The sequence below is a fragment of the Struthio camelus genome, chromosome 1 (genome assembly GCF_040807025.1).
Source record: "Struthio camelus isolate bStrCam1 chromosome 1, bStrCam1.hap1, whole genome shotgun sequence".
NCBI lineage: Eukaryota > Metazoa > Chordata > Aves > Struthioniformes > Struthionidae > Struthio > Struthio camelus.
Window position 1 is genome coordinate 124,631,102 of NC_090942.1, and position 25,841 is coordinate 124,656,942.

The 25,841-nt window shown below is 39.7% G+C and overlaps 1 protein-coding gene across 2 annotated transcripts; it reads right to left on the reverse strand.

The window, feature by feature from the left end:
- Positions 1-4,179: 4,179 nt before the first annotated feature.
- Positions 4,180-24,214, reverse strand: ZBTB21 (zinc finger and BTB domain containing 21). 2 transcript variants are annotated; one of them, XM_068914808.1, is made up of 2 exons: positions 24,071-24,214; positions 4,180-12,517 (listed from the first exon to the last, which is right to left on the reverse strand). In XM_068914808.1, the coding sequence occupies exon 2, from the start codon at positions 12,502-12,504 to the stop codon at positions 9,325-9,327; it is 3,180 nt and encodes a 1,059-aa protein (XP_068770909.1). In that variant the 5' UTR covers positions 12,505-12,517; positions 24,071-24,214; the 3' UTR covers positions 4,180-9,324. The 2 variants fall into 2 exon arrangements, with proteins under 2 accessions (XP_068770909.1, XP_068770919.1); XM_068914818.1 differs by lacking the exon at positions 24,071-24,214 and adding an exon at positions 18,577-18,594.
- Between the last annotated feature and the right edge of the window lie 1,627 nt (positions 24,215-25,841).

Below are 25,841 nucleotides of genomic sequence, written 5' to 3' on the forward strand. Positions count from 1 at the left end.
TTGATATTGTAACCAAATGGTTATGGCTGCCCAGGTCCAAAATGGAGCTGATGAATCTCCTGACAAGGAACCACTGGAGAGATTCCTGCCTCTCCCCTCTGACTCTTGGGCTCCAATCCAGGAGGTGCTGCTCTTCTAGGGGTGTGTTCTTCACCTATGCAGTACACTCACCTGCTCTTCAGACACATGCTAGGAGGATACTAAGACAAATTGGCTTTGGGAATGTCATGCATCAGAAAGAACAGAGGACTTGGTAAGTAGTAGAATAGAATTTCAAGTTTGAGACTGAGATCAACAGATCATCCTAATCAAAGGCAGTTTGGGCAATGTTGTACCAAATTCAGAGCAAGCATATGAAATAAAATAAAGGCTTATGAAAAATCTCAAAACCCAAGCCTCCCTGTAGAAGCACAGTGAAAATGCCCCAACTCAACTGCACAGTTAAGAAAAGCCAAGGGCATGTACCAGTTTTGTGTTGTGCATGATCCCAGAGCACGCCCCTGTGGGTGCTGCACTAAGGCTATAACATCTCAAGTCTTGAGTGTGTGGGTGTAAGAACGCCCACAATACGACTATGCAACTCCTTCAAGTTATTTGAAGGAGAATGGCATGTGTTATGACACAGGCAAAGGGTAAAAAGCTTTTAATTCCCTAGTCAAGAGTTCACGTTATGTTCAAGTGTGTTGACTGTAAATTACAACAATAGGTATAAAACTACAAATAACCTTTCTTTCTATTTTTTTACACAACTGTCTGCACTGTTGAAACCACTGGGATAAACTGGTATCCTCCTTGGCATTTCCAATAGGAAGCCAATAACCACAGGGTCTGGATATGAATCCCTCTCTCCACTCCCAGCTGTCAATTAGGCAGAAAACAAGACGGTAGCACAGGGTAGCTAATGAAGGAAATACTGAAGTAGAAGACAGGTTTTAGACAAAAGTGTATAACTTCCTTTTAATCTCATAGGGAATTTTCTCCAAACTCAGCATTTGTTACATAACAGAGCTTTAAAAATATATATAAATAAAGAATAATAAAAATATATTTTAAAAAAGAGAAATTCACCTTCTGTTTGGTGCCTTTGTGCTGGGCTATTCCGGTGGATGTGATATTGCGATCTTCTGTTTCTGGCCCTTCCTAGTGCCCATATGCAGTATGAGATGGCCATAATAGATTATAGGGTTATCTTCTTAAAAATCAGGCTCTTTTAAGTACTTCCTCTCTCATGCCTTGTGAGCTGTATTAATACTTCCTAAAAAAGTACCCAATTTCAAATCTCATTTTTTAATAACAGGGATTCTTTTTTAGTCTTTTTCAGAGTGCCAGTGTGGTGGTTTTGTTTCTTATCCTTTTTAAAAATGCATTTACTTCTACATGCTTCAGTCAAATTTACTGAAACACATAGTCTGAAAGCAAGCTAACATATCTAAATTTTCTTCCTATGGCATCTAGGCAGTCAGCTGATTGATCAGTAAAGAAGAGGCAGCGGCAAGTAGCAGGTGCCTTGCTAACCATATCCCTGGGCTGCCATGCAGAGAGGAATTCTTTACCTTTCTGCTTATGGGTGGTAACAGCTGTGTGTCTGTTCTCTCATTGACTGGACTCCACCCAGGCTGCTGTACAAAACCAGAGATGTGCGTGAAGCTAAGGACTAGCCAGGTGAAAAAAGAGTAAGTGGGATGGTGGTTGACAGAGCTCTATATACTATTCTGTAGAGCCTTCTCAGGTTTCAGCAGCTCCTCTTTTTAGGATCGACAGGTGTACATGGCAGAGTGGAGAAACTGCTAATATAACTCTACATGTATAGTTGCGACATTCGTTGAAATACTCAGGATAAGGGGTTTCAAAGCCTGCTTCCACAGGACCCAAACCTCCTCTAATGTAATATTGTAGGGGAAATATTATTAAACAATCTTTTGGGAAGTCTTTCTTCCCTTAAACTCTTTCATAGACTTTATAGCATAGAGGAATGGATGCAGCTTTTTGTCAGTCACAAAAGTTTAAAAGGTGTCAGACCCCCAGATGCTTCTAGCTGTTTGCTAGGGAAGGAAAAAAAAAAAAAAGGAACCAAAGACCAGTAGTCACCACAAATGACATATTAAAACAGAAGTTGATTTTTTTCTTGTTTTTGGAGGGGGCCACGGTGTGCTCCCTTCTCTATCTCATGCTCTTCTGCTGTTGCCATCCTTCTCTCTCTCACCTCGTCTTCCTCTTCATTGCACTTTGTTCCTTTAGGCTCCTGCCTATGGAGCCTGCAGGCCTCCGTGCTGTCTCTTCTTTCCAGCAGAAGCATCCGTGGACGCTGGTTAGCTCAGCAGATGATGCTACTACACACTCTGCATCTGCTTTTCGTTGTAGAGATGTGTGTTGCTGGATGAGAGGCTGTGCCCTCAAATATCAGATTAACCTAATGACTGCAACCATGGCTCCATGGCAGCCAAGAATTGTATCCATCCTAGGTCCTAGACTGATAAGATGTTAAGAAATGGTTAAGGGCTGGATCAAAACCATGGAGGCAAGATAAAGCCAATCTGTTTTTCAGGAATTTCCCTTTTTCATGTAAGAAAGATGGGAAGTAAGACTTGTATATGTTGCTTCACTGCAGCTAATGCCTGGAAATTTTCCATTGCAGAATATTTCAGCAGCAGAAATAGAAATATTACCCATGTAGATATAATGCTAACAATTATCCTACTAGTTTTTCTAATTAAAACAGAGTGATAATTGGAAACATCCTATGAATGGAAAAGTAAGTAAAAGTTACTGGATCTGTCTATAGAACAATTACCTTAGAAGTGGAAGACTGGCAGTAAACCAAAGCATAACCATGAAATTAGGCACAATGCTTATGACAACAACGTCTGTAACTTTTTATCACTTCGGTTTGCTTCTTGACTTTTATGTCATATAGGTTGCATGGTCTCTAGAGCAGACGTTTTGTGTGAAACATGTAAGCAGATGTTAGGCTGCTCTGTAACAGTAACAGAAAGAGGACGTGTATGCAGATCTTAACTGGATGCAGAAAGAGCTGGAGAAGCTTTTTTATGGTGAAAGAAAAAGGGAGTCAAAGCTGTGGTGATTTACCACTCTATGAATGGGTCAGAGAGCAGCTCTCCCATCTCTCTCCAACTCTTCCATAGCTCACTTTACTTCTGACACATAGGGATACTCCAAAGAGAGACACTCTAGGAATCCTTGCCCTGCTTTCCAAAGAGATTCAAGGAGCATGAAGGGCCCAAATCACCTTGACTTTGGAGTGCCCCATTCTTTGGGAAGCCCCTGCAGCCCCTCTCAACCAGCTGGTAAATCCGGTACTCCAACTCTACACTGTGTTTCACCCGACTTGTTGCCCACTTAACTCTACCCAGACAGTACACACATGTGTAGTGGCAAGCACCATTCTAAAAGGGTGCATAATCAAGTTTATGCTCTCATTAGGCCCTTTTTTGCTACCCAGTCAGTCAATACACTTCATGAAAATCTTGTTTTGAGTGAAATTGGTCAATGGGATCAAAGAATACTGCCCCAATTAAAAATAGTGAAGGTCAGCAGATATTAGTCCAAGAAGTTGAAGAAACAGTCCTAAGTTTTCAAAGGTAGCTATCAATCTGCTTTGGGAAAGGAAGTGAGTAAACCCTCTTCCCAAAAGATACAGAGATCAACTTCTGTATCATAGGAATACACACACTGCCGTCCCTCACAAGGGTTTTTAGAAGAGGAAAATACTTGTAGCAAAACTGCTTTTAATGAGAGCACTGCAAAACCACATAACGATTCCAGCAGTATATTTTCAAATATGTAGTTCAATCCAATTTTAGATGAAAGAAGTACTCAGTTGATGTAACCTTGCTTCCACACAGTCTTGTTTTAATCACTGATTGCGGAGGAAGCAGAATTTGATCAGTGCTCAAGTCTTTTGAAGATTTTTTTTTTTTTTTAAATAACAGTTGCATAACAGTTGGTTTTCTTTTTTTTTTTTCCCTCTCCAATAAAAGTTTCAATGGGGCACTTACTGAAACAAAAAGCCATTATTTTAGTAATGTAAAAACTGTCATTTACATACAACAAATAGATCAAAAGATGCTCTTTAGTAAACAAAATTCCCAGCCCACAGACATAATGGTATGCATAACTACATCATGATCTGCCAAGAAATTCCAGTATAAGACACAATAATTCAAAAGAAACAGTGTAAGTTTATTGGACGCCAACATTTCTTAGTCAAGACCTAAGTAAAGAAAACACACAGTAGAAAAAGTTGTACAAAGCAGCAATGGATTTACATGACATTAAAGAAAAAGTTACCCTAAGCTATTAATTCTCAGTCCTAAAAAAAGTAAAAACTATTCTTAATTAAAATTCAACACTGGTGTATTGAACTGATAGACAATGACTACAAGGTATACAGGATTATAAAACCAGCTTCTTTTGTCTTACTTCTGTAACTCTTTAAAATGACAAATGATTTTCTATAACTAATTGGAAATTGCTATAGCAAATATATTGGACAATTCCAGCTTCTAGAAACTTTAGGAAAATATTCCCCTGCACCCGAGCACTGTAAGTGATCCCATTTTCCTGCTTTTTAAAAAGGGGCACTGTCAAGAATAAGCCTTAAAATTTGTATTTGGTATGTGTTCTTTTTGTTTTTATATGTATTTTTATTAACCATGCTGCTACAAAGGTGGGAAGCTAGAGACAACGCTTGTATCTTTAAAAAGTAAGATGTGCCACTGAGAAAATGAAAAAATAAAATTGTCATTTATTCTGGAACAGTTAGAGCAAAAAGCAACATGACAAATAAGCTCATCCCACAGAATTTGGATACATTTTTCAGACATCCTTGCAACAATTGAGGATGCCCTTAAAAGGCATTTTTATGCCCAAGCAGCTCAAGTGTTATGAGTCAATTCATGTTTAAGTTCTTTGATTTTTATTAGCATCAAGCATCGTTAATACAGATAAGTACATTTACAGAATATAACTTTTCTCTTGATAGTGTCCCTTTGTGTACAACAATTCTAGTAGTTTTTCCACAAGTCATTTTAAATAAACAAGAATCAATGACATTAAAAATACTATCAGGCTGTGTTCAGAAAAAAAAAAAAGATTTTAACACTGATTCATTAACAGCAACATTAAAAAACAAAAAAATCTAAGCTCGCTTTGATTTTCATCTAAATGCTCTGGTAGGAAAATGTAAACAATTTTATTGAACAGTATAGGCACATGCCAGACTACAGGCTCATGCCAGACACTTGCACTGTCACTGTCAGTGCCGAGAAGTTAGGCATAGTCTGTCCTTATCCCATGTGAGGAACTTCCACTTTTCTCACTGGAAGCTTGGAACAAAAACAGAGTACATGTAGCTTCAGAGCAAACCTGCATGCCCTACTTGGGGCGGGGGGGGGGGGAAAGGGGGAAACAAACAAACAAAAAACAACCAAAATGTCTACTAGCTGTCACTGAAAGGCTTGCCTAAATAGGAAATGCAGGAACAGGTCTCTTACAGCTGTGTGTTTTGGTTCACTGGATAAGGCTATATCTCCATTCTGAAATGCACAAGACAAACTCTAGCATCACCCACTGATTTCAGCAGATTACCTGCTCAATGAACTGTCAGGGTGTTTTATCCTCCCTTACAAATACAAAAAAAAAAAAAAGATATTAGAAGTACAGACAGTATTACTACTGGTTCATGCCCTTTGCTTTTGTAAAACTGCAGAATTACACATTAGCTGTATATGCAGTTTTTATATAGAGGAAGATTCATTTTAATTTTTGGTTCTACAACTGAAAAAAAAAATCTATACGTATTTTCCTGCTATTGCTCACTTTCAATGGTTGATAGTGGTCCCCATTCAGCAAAGAACTTAAGCAAACATTAAAACAAACAAACAAGAAAAGCATTAAGACTGATCTCAATGGAACATAAGCATATGCTTATACGCTTTGCCAGTGCAGTGCCTGAAAGGGGGAGAGGAACGGGGAAGAGGAACAAACCCAAAAAACATTTCCTGGCTCAATCCAGCTCCTCTTAAATGCAACGGAAGTTTTCACTGTACTTCCACTGAAGCAGGATTGTTCTGAGATTTAACTGACACATTAAAAAAAAAAACTAATCAAAAATGAAGGATTTAAAGATTAATCTAATCTATATATTAAATCATCTGCACATTCCTGTCACAAAATTTAAGAAACAAAATGAACTTTTTATACTTAACAAGATCTCTAACTTTGTGTCACTGTAGTACATCGTTACGAAATTAAACAAAATATTATGAAGATGGGTTTTTGTATCTATAGATTTGCCTTTTATTCTGCCTATGGCCAAACGAGACACTCTTTTAAAGACATTTATAAAGAAGCAACTAAGATTTTTTTCCCATAATTTAACTTTTTAAACATATATTAAAGTTATATAAGTGGAAGCATATTTATTCCATATCCTCCAAAATAAACACTTCCTATCGAGGGCTTTTTAAGATACCGTATAAAAGCTAATAGAAAACCAGAACTGCTATATAAACATCTCATATTTAAACTTTACAGATCCTGAATTCCTTTACTGGATAACAGGAACTGAATTAAAAACAAAACCACAGACCATGCTCAAAGTTAAAAACAATACTAAAAAAGCAAATCTAAACCAAAACTTAGTAGGAGGCTATTTAGACCAAAAATATTTTAAGGATTTTTTTTTTTTAAATACATCTTATACTTAGAAAAAGGTCAAAGTTTCTTCAAAGATGTTGCACAAGTGTTTGATTTTAAATGTATGGTATTTATTATATTTTATATAGTAGAATCCCAAACAGAAGTTAGATGACCATATGATAGTTGAAGTAGTTGCTATTTTCTTTTAGAAGGCATACCGATTTTCAGAAGGCTAGATATAAACTTTTAAATACCTATTGTGTATAGGAATCACTGGTGAAAACTTAGGCACCATTTTACAAAAACATGTTTTCACATTTTGTACGCTTAGATTTCTTTTCTTAAATATGTCTAAAGGATATTTAGCATGGCTTATGTCTTTTTGACTTTGTTAAACCAGGTTGCGTGCAATGACCATTTTATGTTGAAATTATTTCTTGTCAGTAGGAAGTTTAGTCTTATTGGGTGGAATAAAAAAGTCAAAATCTAGAAATGTCACTTTTAAACAGGTACACAGGAATCTTGCTTTAACTGCAGTTTCACTTGCAGAGTTTAACTGATATTCTAACAATTAGCATCATTATATTCAGAAACAATTTGCCTGGAATAGGACAAAACATTACTATTAGAAGGTGTTTGCTAACAGTTTTAGATTTTCATTAACAATGAAACTGAAAAGACTTGAAACTAACATTGCAATTTTCAGGTAGCTGAAAAAAGTCTGGGGTCCGTACTTAGGCATTTCTTTTAAACTTACCTTCCAGGGAAAATAATAATAATAAAAAAAATCTGCTTAGAGAGAAACTGGTGGGGCTTTGACTTAAAAAAGCTGCTCCTGTGCATGCCTAACTAAGGATGCCCTTTCTCAGATTCTTAAGAGTTACGCTTGTGCTTAATTTTGCTAAATCCTTGTACGAGTTTGCATTTCTTTTTACATCTCTGGGAATTTTGGATGGTGAAGGAATGCATGATTAGAGACGTACAGAATTAGAGCCTCACGCTTGCTCCCACTGTAATCAGTGACCCAACTCCTGTTGCTTTCCAGGAACAGGGATGGGGTTCTGACTAAGTAGCGTGGAATGCAATCCTCTCCATCTCCCTTCCCCAGCCAAAGTTGGTCAGGATCATAAATACTGTATGCATCACTTGCATTCTTGCTGTTCACTCTTATCCCTCACCACTCCATTATGGTTAAATTCTAGCAGAATTTTTCACTGTTAGTTTACCACCTACTTCTGGGGAAATATTTCTTTTACTTATGGAATAATTTTGGACCCTTACCATAGCTTCTGGTAGTCATCTATGATCCTAGTCACATTAAATGTTCCAGTTGTGATTTGAGGTAAAATAATGGGCTGCAGGTATTTTGTGTGGCTCCATTATTACCACAGTTTCCAACAAATTAGAAAATTGCAACACAGTATCACAAATGATAGAAAGCAGCAGAAAATACTCTATGTATTGTATTCATAAAATGCAGTGATTGTAGTGTGGTGTTTTTTTTCCTCTGCTTTGAGCTAGATATGTATGCTTAATACAAATTTCAAATACATACTTCTTCCTTTATACAGGTGTCTATATAAATATTTACATTTTAAATTTCTGTTAAAACATATCTTTGTACTCATGGCCAAGCTTATTACTGCATGTAGGAACACAACTTATATCTTCTATCCCTTAACAAGCTCTCATTTTTCATTTCCATGGTTATACATTCCTTTGTAGCTAGAATTATAAACAGTTGTACAAATAGTGGAAAAAAAATTATGAAATTTGTCTGACATCCATTCAACCTTAGTTCATATTTATAAAGAGTACCATTTGGATTATGATGGCTGTTTATACAGTGACTGTAGCTACCGAAATACCTATAGTAGATTAGTCTTTGGGACATTATATAAAGCAACGTACCCCTCCCCCCCCACTATTTTTTCTTAGAAATGTATAATTAAATGGCTGAAAGCAGGCTTGCTGCTACTTTTTATATAAAATATTAGTAATAATATTGCTGACTTTAGATTCTATTTTACTTTGCACAAGTTCCATATAACAACAAAATTCCATGTTCCCTTAAAATATCAGACATTCATATCCAATAACATCAGTATTACTCAAACTTGAGGTTAATTTGTTATTGCTAAAGATTTCCAAGACCAAGTCAATACAGCAAGATACTCCATCCACTTCTTCCCTAACTTCAAGTGCTTGACAACTATTTATATGGAGCTTGTGTGGTCTTTTAAAAAAAAAATTTTGAGTAGGTTACAGTATTTCACTACTATAAACTCACAGTTACAATTCAAATTGTTGTTGCTCTTTTCATTTAATATATTGTTTTATATATAATACACACACGCACACACACCAACATCACAGGATGAAAATCCATGCATACAATCCGGATGTGATCGTATTCAGTGTTAACAAAACTAAAATTATTCTGTTACTGTTAGATCCCAGACCACTGTATTTTAAATTACTCAGGGTTTTAATCTACTAACAAAGTTAGTTACCTTAATCTTCAAATCCAAGCAGCATCACAAATTCCTAATGTTTCACTGTTGTTGTTTTGATCCTCTTAGATTCTAGTTTACATGGCATACATCTGAGATTCTGAAAATAGCCTCCACTGAACCAGCTTTTTAACCTATCTGTTAAAGCTACCTAATTGTGTGTCTGTTCATGGCTCCAGAGACTAAATGCTGTCTTGAAAGTCCTGTGACAGAGTTTACACATGTATTGTCTTTTGAATGTGATTGCAGAGAGTGGTGGAGCATGATAAAAGAGCGTATCCGACTCCTGTGGGACAAATAATTTCTCAGTAGTAGTGGAGCTTTCAGACAAGCCTGTTGGACTATCAGGCTCCAAGGGCTGGATTTTGGGTAAAGGTGGGGGCGGAGGCAAAGGCGGTGGCGATGGGGAATTAGCTGGTGGACACATCTCAGGTTCCTTATTTGTGGACTCCTCCGCAGCCTGTGACATGTGAGACTGGAAGTGACTCCACAGCCGGAAATTGGTTCGGAAGGCCTTGTTGCACACATGACAAATAAATGGCTTCACAGAGCATAAGAGCTCTTGGTGACGCTCCAGTTGTTTGTGTACAGTAAAAATTTTCCCACACTTTTCACAGGGCCACAAGCCAGCATCTTTGTTTGAGACTACTTCTTTAGGTTCTCTACTGGCTTCAGTGACCTCATCCTCTATATCATCTGCAGGCTCTTCTTTGATTTGAATTTTAAACTGCTTGGAAACACTTAAGTCTTCAGGTAGGCAGGAGGAATCTTCAGAATCAAAATTAATTTGTTCTGATGAATCACTGAATACGCCATCTTCCTTTGCAGTGACAAAATTGTTTATTTTATTGGTTTCTGACTGAGGAGGCAATCTTGATGAACTAGTTATTTCTCCATTGTGATCCACTATAGGTAAAGAAAAGTTCTCTGTTGGAGCCATTGTGTTTTGATTGTGAACTTCAACTTGATGACGCCAAATACTAAAGGATGATTTAAAGGTGCGCATACACTCAAGACAAGTAAGCTTCTTATACTCACACTTGCTTTCATGCTCATGCTTCAGCTCTGGAGAAGAAAATCTAAGGCTGCAGTAAGGACAGACAGTAGCATTTCTACAGAGTCGCTCGTGATTTCCCTGTTCAATAAGCGAAGAGAGCTTAGCGTTACAGAGACGGCACTGATATACCTCTTTGTTTTCTACCGGGCTTTCAATATGAATATGATCTTTCTGCTTAGGAACCTTATTTCCTCCAATTGGTTTTTCCCCTGGATGCATTTTTATGTGCTGTTTAAATTGAGAGAGGAAACGATAAGTTTTCCCACAGTAGGTGCAAATATAGGATCCTTTGGTTCTTGATCGCAAATTTCTTTTGATGACTTGTTGTGCTTGTGAAGCAGACTGTCCCTGAAAACCTTGCTTGCCACGTCTTAGTTTAACTATCAGAGCTTTTTTAATTTCTCTCTCTCTCACTATATCAATGAGTTTTCTTTGGAATTTTTCATCCAAAACAGCATGTGAACTGGAAGCTGGCGAGGGATTCTTCACAATTCCATGTTGCGTCTGGCAGTGTGTCCACACTTTGAAATTCGTGTGAAATCTCTTGTGGCATATATCACAAGCATAGGGCTTCTCTGGATTATGATACATGTTAACGTGACGATGAAGACCTGCTGTTGATCTAAAAATCTTAAGGCAGTGCTTGCATTTAAATTTTTTGTTTGGTCTTGCTTCTTCCATCTCACTATATTCATCTTTACTGACATCAGAGTCAGGAAAATCAGCATCAAGATGTGTAGGGCTTGAGCCTTCCTCAAAGTTATCGTCTGACCCAGGAGAACCCTGCTCATTCACCTTCAGTTTTTTAAATGGCAGTCTTCTATCAGCTTGAAATCTCCTTTTGGCTGGAAGTCTGCTTGGTTCCCTATGATCATCCTCAGTCTTAAAAGTAAAGTCTTTATCTGTAGACGTTGAAGCATCTCCCACTGTAACTCTTATTATTTCCGAAGGATCCGAGAGTGGACTGCTAGGTTCAGTTTTTATTCGCACCTCTGTGAGAGGGGAAGCAACCTCCCTATCAGTTGACTGAGAGGCACTGAAGGACCTAAGGCGATGTGGGTGTGTTACCTGTGGTTTCTCATCCAAGACTACCTTTTCTGATGACTCTTTCAAGGATGACTTTTGAGATACAACATTAAATGTTTTCCCTTGGGAATCATTAGTCCCTGGTGAGGAGGACGACGATACCTGTGAAGGTTTCAGGTCAACAGAAGGTGAATAGATAGGAACCTGACTGTCCATAGACAATGATCTTCGAAGGAGACTTTTTACAAGTGGCCCACTTCTGTCAATACTTTGGTTTTCCGGACCAGAGCCACTCGATGGGATTACTAGTCCCAGCTTTGAGTAGTATAGCAAGTTCCTATCTTCTCCTTGACCATTTCCTTTTCCTGACTCTTGCAACAAAAAAGTAGATTCTGACGAGCCACGCAAAGACAACACTGGTGGACGTGGTCTTTTTAATGACATCTCTGCAGCTTTTCCTCTTAAAAGCTGACTACTGCCTCCTGGTTCATCACTCACAACTTCCTTCTCTGCTAAAGGCTTCTGAGGCAATACTGTATTCCTTTTCACTAAACCACTTCTGCTCTGATCCTCCACATTTCCAGAAGTTTCATGAAGCTTGGTATAGCTCACAGGGCTTTCTTTCAGCCATCTCCTTTCAGTCAATGACAAGCTGTGAAGTGATTCTGTTGGTTTTGTTACTTGTGGTCTACTGTTAGTTTTGACAGCAACAGACGATGAAGGTTTAGAAGCATGGCTTAAATCATGTTGCGCTGAATTTACCGTTTTCCCTTGTGCTTCATTTCTGTTCTGACAGACAATGACACTTCTCTTCTGAGAGCTACTTTCATCTTCGTCCTGATACAGTATTTTCTTAATAGGGCAAGCCGGAAAAGGAGCTTGAGGACTCTTTGAAACAATGTTTGTAAGAAAGGATATTCCAAGACTGTAGCCCAGTTCTTGCACAGCTGCGAGACTGCCTTTCTCAATGAACAAGGATGAAGAGTAAATGTAGTTTAACACGTTATCGAAAGCATCTGGTTCACAGAAGTCAAGTTGAAACACTGACTGAGACTCGTTCTCCTTATTCGTGAACAGTGTCTGGAAGTATTCACTGCTGGCAGCCAGAACGTTCTTATGCGCTCGAAATTTCTGATCTCCTACTATAAGGACAACATCACATAGCTGTCCCTTTAGACGCTCCTCATTCAGTGCGCTCAGAAGTGAAATGGCATGTGCTGGATTTATGTAATGCAAGAGCCCCTCCATGATTCTGACGTTTCTGAAAAAAGCACAAAAAAGGTTTTAGGTTTCTTTATGTAATCAGTTGTTAAACACAAACATACCTAACCCCTCTGTACTTGATAAACAGGCTAAATACTGCCAACATTGTTGAAGAAAGCAGCTAAGCTTTGAGAAAAGGTGTGGGAATTAATACGTTAGCTCCAGCAGGTGCACAGGCATGAAAAGCAGCAGCTTATGGTTCTCTTTTCCAATATGCCTTAAATAGCTGATGTTACACGAGGGTTATTATACCTAACTAGTTGTGGGGCAGCTCTTCCTGTAATATATGCACACTTCTCTACAGACAGGAAAACAGTGTAATCATTTCACACTTGAACATCTTTTCCTCAGCATTAGCTGACTAATATTAATAATTAAGAGGTTTTTCTGGTAATTTTTAGTAGGATGATGAAAAGGGATACTAATGTTGGGGGAGGGAGAAGGAGTAAGGATTATTGTCTCTAGTCTAGATTAAATATAAACAAACATGATGACTTAATGAGTTGTTTATATATACTTTTAGCTATGAAATATGTGTCACTCCTCATAATTCCACTGGCAGGATCTAGTTTCTTGAAAGTTTCCTAATTTTAATCAAAGTATCCTAGAACTATTTTGTTCTAGCTTAAAAACAATCAGCGAACTGAACTCCCCATCTTAGTCATTAGAAAAGAGCACTTTGTGCCTAAAACCTATGCATATACTTGAGGAACAGTTACTCCGAGATGCATCCAAGAGTACAATAAGCACAAATTAAACTGCAGTGCCGAAATCTCCATGTCCCATATGCTTCACAATAGAGCCTACTCTGCACTGCAGGATGCTTCAACAACTCAGACTGCTCTGATTAAGTATTAAAAAAAGCAGAAAGTCAGGTTTCACGTTAATTTAAATAAGTAACTACTGTTGTATGAATTGAAAGTCATTTATCTGTGCACATGCACACACACTAGAATTCAGTAATACTCAATTTCATTGTCATGGACGCTTTTATAATTCTGTTTAATTTTACACTACCTTCCTCTATGAGGACAGTAAAACAAATCAATGACCCTTGTTTGTTAAAAGCAATCCTCTTTTTACAGTTGATTTCAGAAACTAGTTTTTTAGATATTTATACATGTAACAAAAGGTTTTACTATTTATCAGCTTACAAGCAAATCTGAAAAGTTTATCAAAATATTGTATTAAGAAGTCATAATCCTGCAATTAATACATGGGGATGGGAAATATTACAACTAACAGGTCTAAGCGAGCAATGATCAAAGCTGGTACTATTGAGAACATGACTTAAAGAGGGTTGCCTACAGTGTCTCAGTGCATTGCTCATCTCACAGGACTGGGCTACCACTTCTACCCTGAAACACACCGAATGAGTTAACAGTGTCATGACAATAGCAGTAGCAAACTGTTTCTTCATCAGAACTGTTTGGAGTGTTTCATACACACTAATTTACCCTTAACTCAGATAGCTGCAATGCATATTTCCTCACATATCCATCAAAAAAGAGCATCTATTAATTTGTCTGTCTGGGGAGCTGTCTATCCATCTCTTTTGTGGACTTACTTCAAGTGCGTGTGTGCGCGTGCGTGTGTCCCTAATCCACCCTCGTGGACTGAATACCCATTAACACTTGGAGCGTATTACAACATGTGTGCCAGGAACGCATCTTTTGCTTTAGCTTCATCTGAAAGGAATTGAGTTTACGTACTCAAAAGATTCATCTGTGATGCAAGTTACAGCTTGTTACATGGAGATGAGAGATCAGCAGCGCACTTATGAAGGAAATTTGAACTAAAAACATTACTGTAGAGACACTCACTAGAAGTTGCTGCGGAACCTGTGCTTCAAAAACAGACTGGGTAAAGGGAATATTAGTTAAGTATTTTGAAATATTTTCAAATTGTTCATTGTAACCTGCTTCACTCAGGCCATCTGAATTCTATTTTAACTAGGAAAGTATTCCAAACTGTTTTATTAAAATACATCTTTAGAAACTGGAAGAAATTCTGCTGTTTCTGGTGTGCTTACTTTAAGGAGGCAGGAGGGAAAGAAAAAAAAAAAAAAAAAGCTTTATCCTGCTCCAAGCAAGGCTATTTGAAAGTTGCAGTCAGCCTAGGGTCCCCTCACAGAAATCTAGAGCCCAAATACCCCTAAGAAACACTAACAGTAACATTTGAACAACAATATTCACCAATATAGTTTATAGTTTCTGCAGATTAGAGCAGTTTCTTATATAAGACAAACTAAACACTATGCAATTAGTGTGCATCTATTTGTCCACTGTAACACAGTAATGCTGTTGGCAGAGACAGGAGTAAACTATGCGCATCTAACGCGGAACCCATAAGCATATCATCTTCCCACGTTTGCCTTTCTTATATACAGAACATCTTCAATTTATGACATTAAACATGGCAAAAAACACACACCCTACTAAAATCCGCCATTTCATTCTCAGAGCACAGTTTCTCCTGTGTAGTGAAGGAAGCAGAGCACTTTGGGGCAACAGAAACGTATCACTTGAACAGTAACGAAGGCTGCGACATATACAAATGGCAAGGGACCAAATTAATCCTACAAAGGTAGCCTTAATCTTGGTATTTTCTAATTTTCAAGCGCTTGACTTTACAGCTTAATAGCCTTTAAAACACAATAATTAGAAATAAAACATCTTATGATGTGTTAAGAAATAAAACCAGAACTGGCCATGCAGATTCATTTTAACATTTATACACATCGCCAAAAAGGCTGAAACACTTGGATAGAAAAACAAAAAGTTCTAATATAAACGTACAGTGTATTGAAGTTTCACTGCACGAACACTTTTCAGCAACAATTTAAGACATTCCTGCCCTCTTTGGTTCATCTTTATCTTCACACTTGGAGTTCACAACTCCCTCAGCTGTGCCAATACAAATATTTGCAGGCTTGTATGCCACAGAAGCTCAGACAATAAACAACAAAAAAAAAACACCCCACACTTCTTTTTAAATGCTGGTCAATTCTCTGTCTAGAGCACAATCCCAAGAACAATTGCACTCGCATAACTGAGGAGACATCAACCTGTGGCAAAGGAGCAGCTACATGGAGATAAAAACCACCGGTTTGCCAATAAAGCTGATGCTTGGGTAACTCTACTCAATCCCAGTACAAATGGTGTGCCTACATATTGTGCAGACAACAGAACTATGACAGCCTCTTCTAATACCAGATTTGATTCTAAGCGCTAAGTTCAAGCGCGGAGTCATACTTCCTCAGTTGAAGATTATTTTGCCATTATCTACTGAAGCCTTTTCTTGTCAGTCTCCAAATCATTTGTTTTTATTCTCTCCCACCAGTTTTTCTACCAGTCTTCAGTACTGACTGGAAACAAAGCTGTTCCTTATCTTCTTCCATGATGTCTGGGTGACATCAAGAAAATCAGTAAGAGCATATCAGAAAATCTTCCCATTCTGTCTATGGGCTGTATCAGCTCCTGGTCATCAGGAGAAAGTTACAGCAAGACTCCAGACCCAGAAAGACCAAGAGCAGCAGGGGGCTTGCAGCCCTCCATCGAGAGGGCAGGAAGAGATTTTACTTTTTAACAGCCCTCTACTGATCACACCAAACTAACTTTCATGGATTTAAGTATCATACTTAGTACAAGGTTTTTTTTTTTTTTTGAACAAGTATAGAACAGACTTCTCTAATATTCCAGAGTGACTTTCTGCCAAAAGGAAATCTCTACTCAAGAAAGCTCTTCACAAGGAAAGGATGAAAAAGCTTACTCTTTGGGTCAGCTGTTTCTTCAGCAGCCACCTTCTTTTGAAGTGGCAGTTTCCCCTTCCTTTCCTCTGTCCCTTACTCTTTTGTCTCTTGCTCCCAGCCCTGTGGTACCCTCCTCTTCCTTATAGCAGCTCTGCTGCTCTTCTGATCTCTCAGGAAGCTGATACAACTCCCTAACCTGAAAGAATCTCCCCCTCCCCTACCCCGAAGAACTCAACCACAACCCAGTTTTTTTTATATCCGTTTTCTATTTTATAGGTTAGGGGCTGAATCAGCTCGCTGAGGTCAGACGAGCATCAAAATTGCTGCAAGAGTAGCAACTACCCTTTCTTTGTTAAGAAGTTGTTTGATCAGCTTTGCCCATCTTCAACTTCAGAAACAATGAAACCACCTCAAAAACAGAAGTGGGCAGTCATTTGTGTGAAAAACTTAAACGTAAACAGCTTACACTTGCAAATATATAAGCAACGAGAATAAGATATTAATGTTGCCTGTTGATAGCCATTTTAACTACGTAGCTGTCAGCTAAAGCTATGCTAATAGCATGTTGGGTGGCGGTGGGAAAGAATGTTCTGAAACACTTGATGAGAGCAATGTTGCAGCAAGGAGGTGCCGGGGGTGTGAGAAACTGCAGTTAGAACTAGAAAAATATATGGGAGGAGGAAGGAAAAATGCACACAGAAGAGACAGGCAACAAGGAAGACTTGACAGAGAAAACATGCATAAAAAGTGAAAAATGATAATAGAAAAAGTATAACAAAGAAACATAGATTATGAAAGCCAGTCTGGAAATACATGTACCTTCCTGGGGAATCCCCAGGTAAACGTAAGAAAGTTGCACATGGTTGTGAGTGCTTGGCAGAGAATTTGATGACTGACTAGTTAGCTGCTATTTCAGACACAAGAAAAAAAAAAAAAAAAAAACATCCCAGTACCCAACAGGAGCCTAGATGCAAAAGAAATGTGTACTGCTTAAACTGCTGGTCAAGTACCCTATAATAGATTTTATTATAGGAGCCTGATCACAATTTAATCAAATGCTCTTTCTCCCACCAATAGGTAGTGCAACATGAATATTCTAATATAGTCCATAAATATTTATACATACATACACAGAAGTAACTAAAAGCCAAGCTTTGAACCTGCAGAACAAGATTGTTCACACTTCTACAACTTTTTCCTAATTAAATATTGGACTGATCAGGTATTACCTCTTGCTGCAAGTTTGGGAATTTTGTCTTCTTCCTGGGTTTAATGAAATGTGCTTTCAATTTCTATTGCTACATTTTCCACAGTAGACAATATTGAACTTTCTCCAGGAAGATGAAAGTTTTGTATTTCCAGTAGATCAGCAGCAAGGAGAGACTTTTTAGAATGAAGATAGGCAGGCATCAGGAATAGGTAAGGAAAAATATTTGTTAATATGTGAAATCGATATATCAATTTCCAGCTGTTTATCCTTTGTACATAGATATACAGGAATTTAAGGAGAGGAAAAGAATAAGTTGTATAATATTGTGCAGTCTCTTTATTTTGCTCTCCACTGTACACAATTGTTAACCATTACCCTGACACAGACTAGAAATTCTATTATAAGTGACAGTCTATTTTTCACATTTAGATCATACACATAGTTTTGCCAACTGACACTCTAAATAGCTTCTCCTTCCTCGCAGCAAACTACAATATCTCACAGTAACACCACAAATCTCCACTTGTCCTTTGGATTTTTATTTACAAAGAAGTAACAGTTAAGGGTACAATTTCATCTTACTCTTAGTCCAATCTAACTGGGGATTGCTACTGCAAGGAATAGTCTATGCCTCCTCCCCCGCTAAGGAAGGAGTAGCTTGCTGTCAGACCAGTAAGCTGATCCAACTCACCATGGGATTGCACAATTGCTAGATGTAAGGGAGAGGGCAGGAATGTGCACTGGTGGGGAAGGGAAGGGAGCAGACAGCCCTACTGCTGCAGCCTGCAATTAGCTTGGGAATAACAAACTGTTTCTGCAAGGCTGAGAAGAGCCCAGATAAAATATGACTTCCCACTTCAACAAATCTGTTCCTTTGAGATGCCTGAATACTGTAATTGTGACCCAACATTTCCTCTGAAATTAATGAAGCTATGAAAAACACCACACAAGACAAAATACTCTTAGAGGATACTCAACGTTTGAGTGTCTGAATTAGGCAGTGATATTTATATCCAAGGAGACAAAGGCTAGGTCTTTGTGTGATATATAATTAGTGATTCTCCACGGACAAGTTTCAGTGAGAACTTTTTCTTACCAGAGCATTGCTTATTAAAGTCTTCTGGGCCAAACAGATGAAGAAAGTCTGTTTCAAGGTTACTCCTGTTAGTGCTTTTTTGTGTCTTTCATTTGGTAGGTCAGTTACCATCACCCTCTTTTACCTTTTATTGCTGAGGAAGTAAAACATTATTATATGCTTTCAGCTCACTGTCCCGAAGAAGCTCTCTCCATTCTTCTGAACCGCCACATTTCTCCTACATTCTCTAATACATGCTTAAATCGTGAGGCTAACTATAAATGTAGTAGTTTGACACTCATTATGCAGGTGTATCAAATTGCCTACAGCATGAAGACTTCTGGCAATAAGGGAAAAAAAAAAACACTACTGCTACATCCTGATGCTTAAATATGCTATTTATTAAGGTAGGCTAGAACCCTGCAAGTCACCATTGAGACTTTCTTCAGTTCATTATTTTAAAAAGGTAATTAAAGGAAAACTAAGACAGTTTAAATATCATTTTTGGTTATTTGGCTATGAGTTTCTCTCATTCTTTTTGAATGAATTCATAAAGATTAAAACACGTTAAACATGATTTGATAAAGTGTTTGTCCTGGCCTCAATACTTTGACTGAAAAGAGTATGATTTATCACCCAAATTGTCGTAAATAAAAAAACAGAAGAGACTAAACAGTTTTAAAATTCCTTTCCCTTGTTCAGTTCTCATTCTCTTGAGCTTTGTAGCATTGCCATTAAAATCTATGGTTAGAGAAAACTGAAAGACTCAGGGGCAGAACATATATGATTTAAACACTTACAAAAAGCTCATTCCCAGAAATACTTCATGCAATTTTTGGCAAAGGATGTATAGACTCAAAAATCTGAAGTGGAGAAACACACCAAACGTTCACACTTCTACTCCTTCTACAGGTAGAATTCATTACTAGAATCACTGAGAAATACTTACCAACTATTCAGTCAACTGCTTTACCATGTATAAGCCACTCTTTCTTTGCTTAACTGGCCCAATTTGCAATCAAATTGTCAAAATCAAATACTGCTTCTTGATTTTGTTGGTATAGTCAAAATGACAAACCCTAATTATGGGCATATTTTTATTAATATAAAGGTGACTTTTATGGGCATAGTATATTTTGGACAGGAAGAGAAATTATTTATGCCCACATATGACACTTTTCTATCAACAGAATTGTGTTTAGAATAAGGTTTATGTAAGAAAAAAGGGATAGGAGGGGAAAAAAAGTCATGCTCTTAATCAGAAACATTCAAAACTGGTACAAAAACTGAAGTGTGGGTTAACCCTAAGACATTGCCAAGTGAGAAACATATGATTCAAGGACAGTAGGTATCGTCCACCAAATGAACGGATCCAGAGAAAACTCTATTCAGCCACCGTAAACTATGGGCGAGATATGGCCAAACAATAGAGCATACTGTAAAAGGGGGAAGACAACAGCAATTTCACGTAACTCCAGTAAGAGAACAGCAGGGACATGAAAAGCACGTGGAAGATCTTCAGCTTTCACAAAGTCAATGTGTCTTTGGAGATGGGCAATACCTCATAAGCTTTCAAATAAACATCCTTTTCCATTTGCATTAATGATACCCACAGATGTATTCAGACCAAAATGTGAAATAGTTCTGTCCAAAGCAGCTCTAATGCTTTTTAGCTGGTGGGTATCAGCCCCATTAGGGCTACTAGTATACTCCTGGTTCCAGTGCATCATGGTGTCAGGCCTGTGCATGAAGCCACATAGTGCTCAAGGAAAATAAGAAAGCCAGAGAGTTTTAATGGGCCAGGGCAGGGGGAGAGAAGGGGAAGCTCAATGAAAGAGCTGTCCCTGACCTAGCCACGAGTGATCAAAGGGAGTATTGAGAATAAGTCACAACCTAAAGACTACTCACACTGTTAAATGCTAACGTAGGATAACTGATGGATAAGGAGACTAATGCTCAGAGGAAACAAAGGAAAAGTGTCTCTGCCTTTCCAGAAGAATGCATTTTAATTGTATATGAATTACTAGGACGGGAAAAATGTCACAAAAAGAATTTCTGGCATTATTTGACCATAGGATTTTTCATGCCTTTTCATCATAGGCTGCATGGAAAAAAATTTTGCACATCACAGTTCTTGACGTTTCATTAAAGCACACGGCAGGTAAGGGGGAAATCCATCAGAACTGGGTGATTTTAAGAATGTTATTTTGCATGGTTTGCAGGACTTCTGGACTGATGGCAGTGGGAGGCAAAATGAGTTTAGGAAGGCAGAAAAGTTGCTCAGCACTTTCTTTTCTTGTTCATAAAATAAACCTAAACTATTCTAGAACAGTACGACAGAGAAAGTAGCCAATGAGGAAAGACAGCAGATGATTTCTTATTCCACTGCTGAATTAAAGAAAATGTAATATAATTGCTGCCTTAAATATTATTAATGGAAAAAAAAGGAAAAGATTATAGCATATAGACTGGTTTTACATCTACAACATAAATATTCGGGGAAAGTAATTCACTCTGCTCAGATGTATTTTAAAGCAGGGCATATTGCAGCCTTTCCGCCTGCAGCAACGGAATTTGTTGTCTCCTTGAAAGGTTTTTTCTTTCTGAGGAGCTCAGATCATTAAAAGCAATATTATTCATTATGAAACAGATCACTTAATCAAAGGTTGAGATTTCCTTCAATGAGAGCTGGGAACAGCTGCAACTGTAGCATGCAACTCAGTGTAGCACCTCCCAGTGCAATGTACATCTATGGTGGTTACAGCCCAACTTCCTCTCCCCACCTTCTCCTCCCTCTACCCTGTCAGTCTACACCTGTTTACAAACCACAGTTATCACTATTTTGCAAATAACATAACTTTCAATTTTGAAAACTCTAAGTGAAATCTATTTGACTATTTAACAGTAACTGACTCGTAGCTACTGAAGTTCAAGAACAGGCAACTTAAATACAGTATGACAGCTCACAGCTTTCTGTAAAGTTCTTCTTCTAGACCTAATGTTGGTGTGCCTCTATTTGAAGATAACTAATTTAACGGAAAACATAGTCAGCCATTACTATAAAGGTGATCAAAGTATCACCTATTCATTATACCAAGTATCAGTACTTCCCCTAGTATCAAACAAACAAAAAAAGCTGGACTCACAAAACCCATTATCTTATTGATTCCAAGCTTTTAGTGATATATAGGATTCTCAAGTGTTTTGATTCTGAATTAACTAGTGGACTGTCAACCTACCCTGTGGAACCTACGCAGCAGGAAACAGCAAGCACAAATGCTCATATATTTATGATACTTGCACACAAATAAGTGTACAGTGCAGAGAGGACTTCAGGAATTTCTTCCAAGCTATTGCCTTTTTTCACATGAAATTAGATTGCTAATACATAGTAAAGATACCTTAAGTGTTAACCCAAGTCACTAAGACGTTGATCCTAATTTGGATTGCAGAACAATGTTGACATTAGTGGATGAGCAAAAGTACCACTGAGAACACAAGAGACACATGGTCAACCACTCTCAGTTCTGATTCCCAGAAGTAATCTTGGCTCCAGCAGGCTCAGGGGAGCTCACAGCTGGAGAAATCGCTGATAAAACCTGTTCTGGCAGACATGGCTGTAGCTCCGGAGGTTTCAGTCTCCCTGCAAATCCCTACCGAGAACACTGTAAATGGTAGTTCTTCAAACGCTCATAATTTGGCCAGATTGCATAGATTTTCTATAACTAGAATAAACTGTATGATCTCATGAGACTATAACTCTATAGCATAAGGGTAATAAAACTTCTCAGACCTCCCCTCCACCTAAGACATAGCCACAAAATTTGTTTTTGCAAACAAAGCTTATAAGAACAGCTGCTAAAGTTTGCTCAAAACATCCCCACAAAAACATCAGCATAAAGCTGGTGGAAAATTTTAGTCAAAAGAGTTACAGCCTGTCCAAGTTTGAGCAAAGTCAGAACAGAACGTTATAATTACAAGTTTAGGCAATACAAATATGCAAATATGCAAACTGCAATACAAATATGCAACTGCAATTTGCAAATATGCAATTTGCAAGTACGCAAAGCAATACTAGCTGTACCTGTAACACAGTATTTACTGCAACTGAGTTAATATAAAAAACCTTGCTGTGTAAGAATATATTCAAAATATGTATTTTGTTAACACTGCTGTAAGGATAAAAATGTTCACTATATCTTAATTATAAAATCTTAACTGTAGCTGCAAAAAGTTGTGAGATAATGTAACTCATCACAATCTTCCCTTACATCTATAGCCTACCTGGCTCTTACTTCCACTGTTATTACTACAACAAAAATAAAAACAAACCAAATAGCTTTTAAACAAGGGCCATTTAATTATTAAAACAACTTTATTCAGTACACTATGGAACCAAATACTGTACAGAATTCCATGGTTCATAACAGTAACTCACTCAGGACATATATATTTTTTAGGTTTAATACTTTACTAGACCCACATCCAACCTGAACATATAATAACAGTTCGGACTTCAAAATTAACAACCTTTCAAGTAAAATTACCCCGATAGCTATGATTGGGTAAAGTATCTTCCATAGCCTTTTCTGTAAGTTTTAGCTAAATGCTGCTACACAGCACAGAGTACAAGACTTATTTTTCACCAGAGCATGCGATGTACTTTTTCCTTACTCATGAATAACACAGCCAAAGACAGCTTGGACGAGTAAAACTATACTTCACTTAATACCTGCATACACTTATACACCCTAGGAACCTTGAAGGATTACTTCCCACCCTTAAATCCACAGTCTAGCGCAGCTCTCCCTTCAAGAGGCATCAGGTAGGATCTATGAGACACACGCACAGCCTTCCCTGTCACGTTTTACAAGTCAGACCAGGGGGCGTTATCTGGGGGGAGTCGCGAGCCGCAGTCCCCGCAGGCACCCCGACCCTCGCGCGCCTCCGCGGCCGCTGAGCGGGTACGAGGCCACCCGCACGCGGCCGCCGCGCACCACTCCCCCCGCAGCTCCGCTCCCCACGCACGGCCTATCCCGCCTCACCGCGCACGCTCCCGAACACGCCCCGCCCGGCAACGCATGCGCCCTGAGGCGAAGCGAAGGCAGTCGCTGCCCCCGCTCCTCCCCGTTCCGGCCGCCGCGCAGGCGCAGCTCCGCGAATCTGGCGGGAGGCGGGGAGGGCACGGCACACGCGCAAGAGGGACAGCTGAAGCGAAGCGCGGGCACAGAGCATGCGCACGAGGCAGCTCGGCAGCGCTATGTGGCGGGTGCGTGCCAGCGCAACGGGCGCCAGCCGTTTCCTCAAAGCGAACGGAGCATGCGCGAAGCAGAGGCAGACGCGTTTCGTAACCGGCGCAGGCGCACTGGCCTGCTCAGGGACCGCAGCCCCGCTCGGTGGGGGAAAAAAAAAAACCACCTCAGAGTTACGTCAGGAAAAGACGCCTTTGTACACGGGGAGACCCATACGGCGCGGGCAGCCCCCGAAACGGGCGCGAGACGCGGCCGTTACTCACCCTCTCCGCCGCCAGCCGCGCCCCCCCCTGCTGCCCCCCTCGGCGCCTCCTTTCACGATTCGCCCGCGCGCGCTGCTGCCACCGCCGTGATTCCATCCATCTTGAATTTGACGTCATCCCACACCAGGGATGAGGTCATCGAAGGGAACGCTCGTCACGTGCGCAGCGTTCCGATTGGCCGGCGCTCGCGCGGGGGGCGAGGCGCTCGCGCGGCGGGGAGGGTGGCGGCGAGAGACGGTTACGGGGATCCCCCACCCGCCGCCCCTCCCCCGCAGGTAGCGCGGCCGCCGGCAGCCGCCCGCGACGCGGAGCGCGGCGCCCCGCTGCCGAGGGCGGGCCGTGGTCGGCTCATCCTGGCGGGGAGTCCCGGCGAGCCACCGAGTCCCCCGCCGTCTCCCGAGCTGCCTTCCGCCACCCTCCCCTCCCCCACCCGCACCACCGCCAACGGCCGAGCGCGCGCGGAAGGGAAACTGAGGCAGGCGGCGGGGGAGGGGGGGGCTCGCGGTCGCGGCGGGGGAAGGGCGGGGCGGTCGCGCGGGGCTCGTGAAGGGCCGTTTCCCCTTCCCCGTTTTTCGGCCCCGTGTCACGGTGAGGCCGGGCGGCGCCCTGTGGAGAGGCCCTGGGGTTGGCAGGGTGCCGCTGTGGTAGCCCTGGCATCCACCCTGCCCCGAGCCTGGCTTAAATGGGGACCTGGGGTCTGCTGGGGCTCATCTGTACGGTCAGGATTAATTTGCAGTCCACGTAATTTTTTATATATATATATATGTATATATATATATGTATATATATATATATATATATAAAGTATACGTATATATAACGCTTGCTTTTCTGAAATGTACAACAGGGTCCACGGCAATCTCCTAAAAAGCTCGTTTTCTAGGCATGTGCGCGTGGTGTCTTCGCAGCCTAGTCCATAGCCCTTCGTTATTAGCAGGGACACACACGTGGGCATTGGTGCCTTTTGGATCAGACCCTTTAAAACTGTTCAACTTGTTCATCTTGATATAACTTGAAAAATTATAGTAGACTTTATCATTGCTTTGGGCTTTCTTTTCAGTAAAATGAGCCAGTTTGAATTAAACACCTGAATAGAGTTTTATATGCCAAAATAGAATTATTAAAATGCGAAGAGTTTCTTAAGTATGCATTAGAATGAGGAGATTTGTGTTCTTGTTGAAGGCTGATCTGGCCCTTTGTCACTTAATTGAAGACAGCTCAAGTTCTACAGAGTAACATCTAATCCGTGTACACGTTTTCAAATAATACGCTTTTAGATATTCAACATAAGTCACATATACTCTGAAATTGTTACTAGAATCTTTATATAATGTGTTTTAATGCTGTGTTTCAATCCTTTTCCCAAGGAGTCAAGGCAAATGATCCAAAGCCCCATTAAAGAAAACTGGCAGTGTACCTCACTGGATCCAGCTCCTCACTCCCCTCTCTAGATCTGTTGTCATTGCTAGCTCCTTTGCTGGTATCTCAAACTTATTAAGCTGTCTATAAAAAGGAGCATTTTTTTAATTCATGCACTTGTTGCACTGCCTCTTCTCTCCTGGTATTAATGTGTCCAGATGATGAACCAGCATAAAACCCAAACAAACTGCTTGGTTTAATCTGGATTACTTTCCTGATCTTGCTTGTTGCATGAGTATGCAGACAAGTGCACTGGCCCAACAGTGGGCCTAGTGTTGTAACGTGACCAGACAATGAGGAAAACAGATCATCTATTAGTATAAACCGATTTATGTGCTGAAACCAGCAGTGC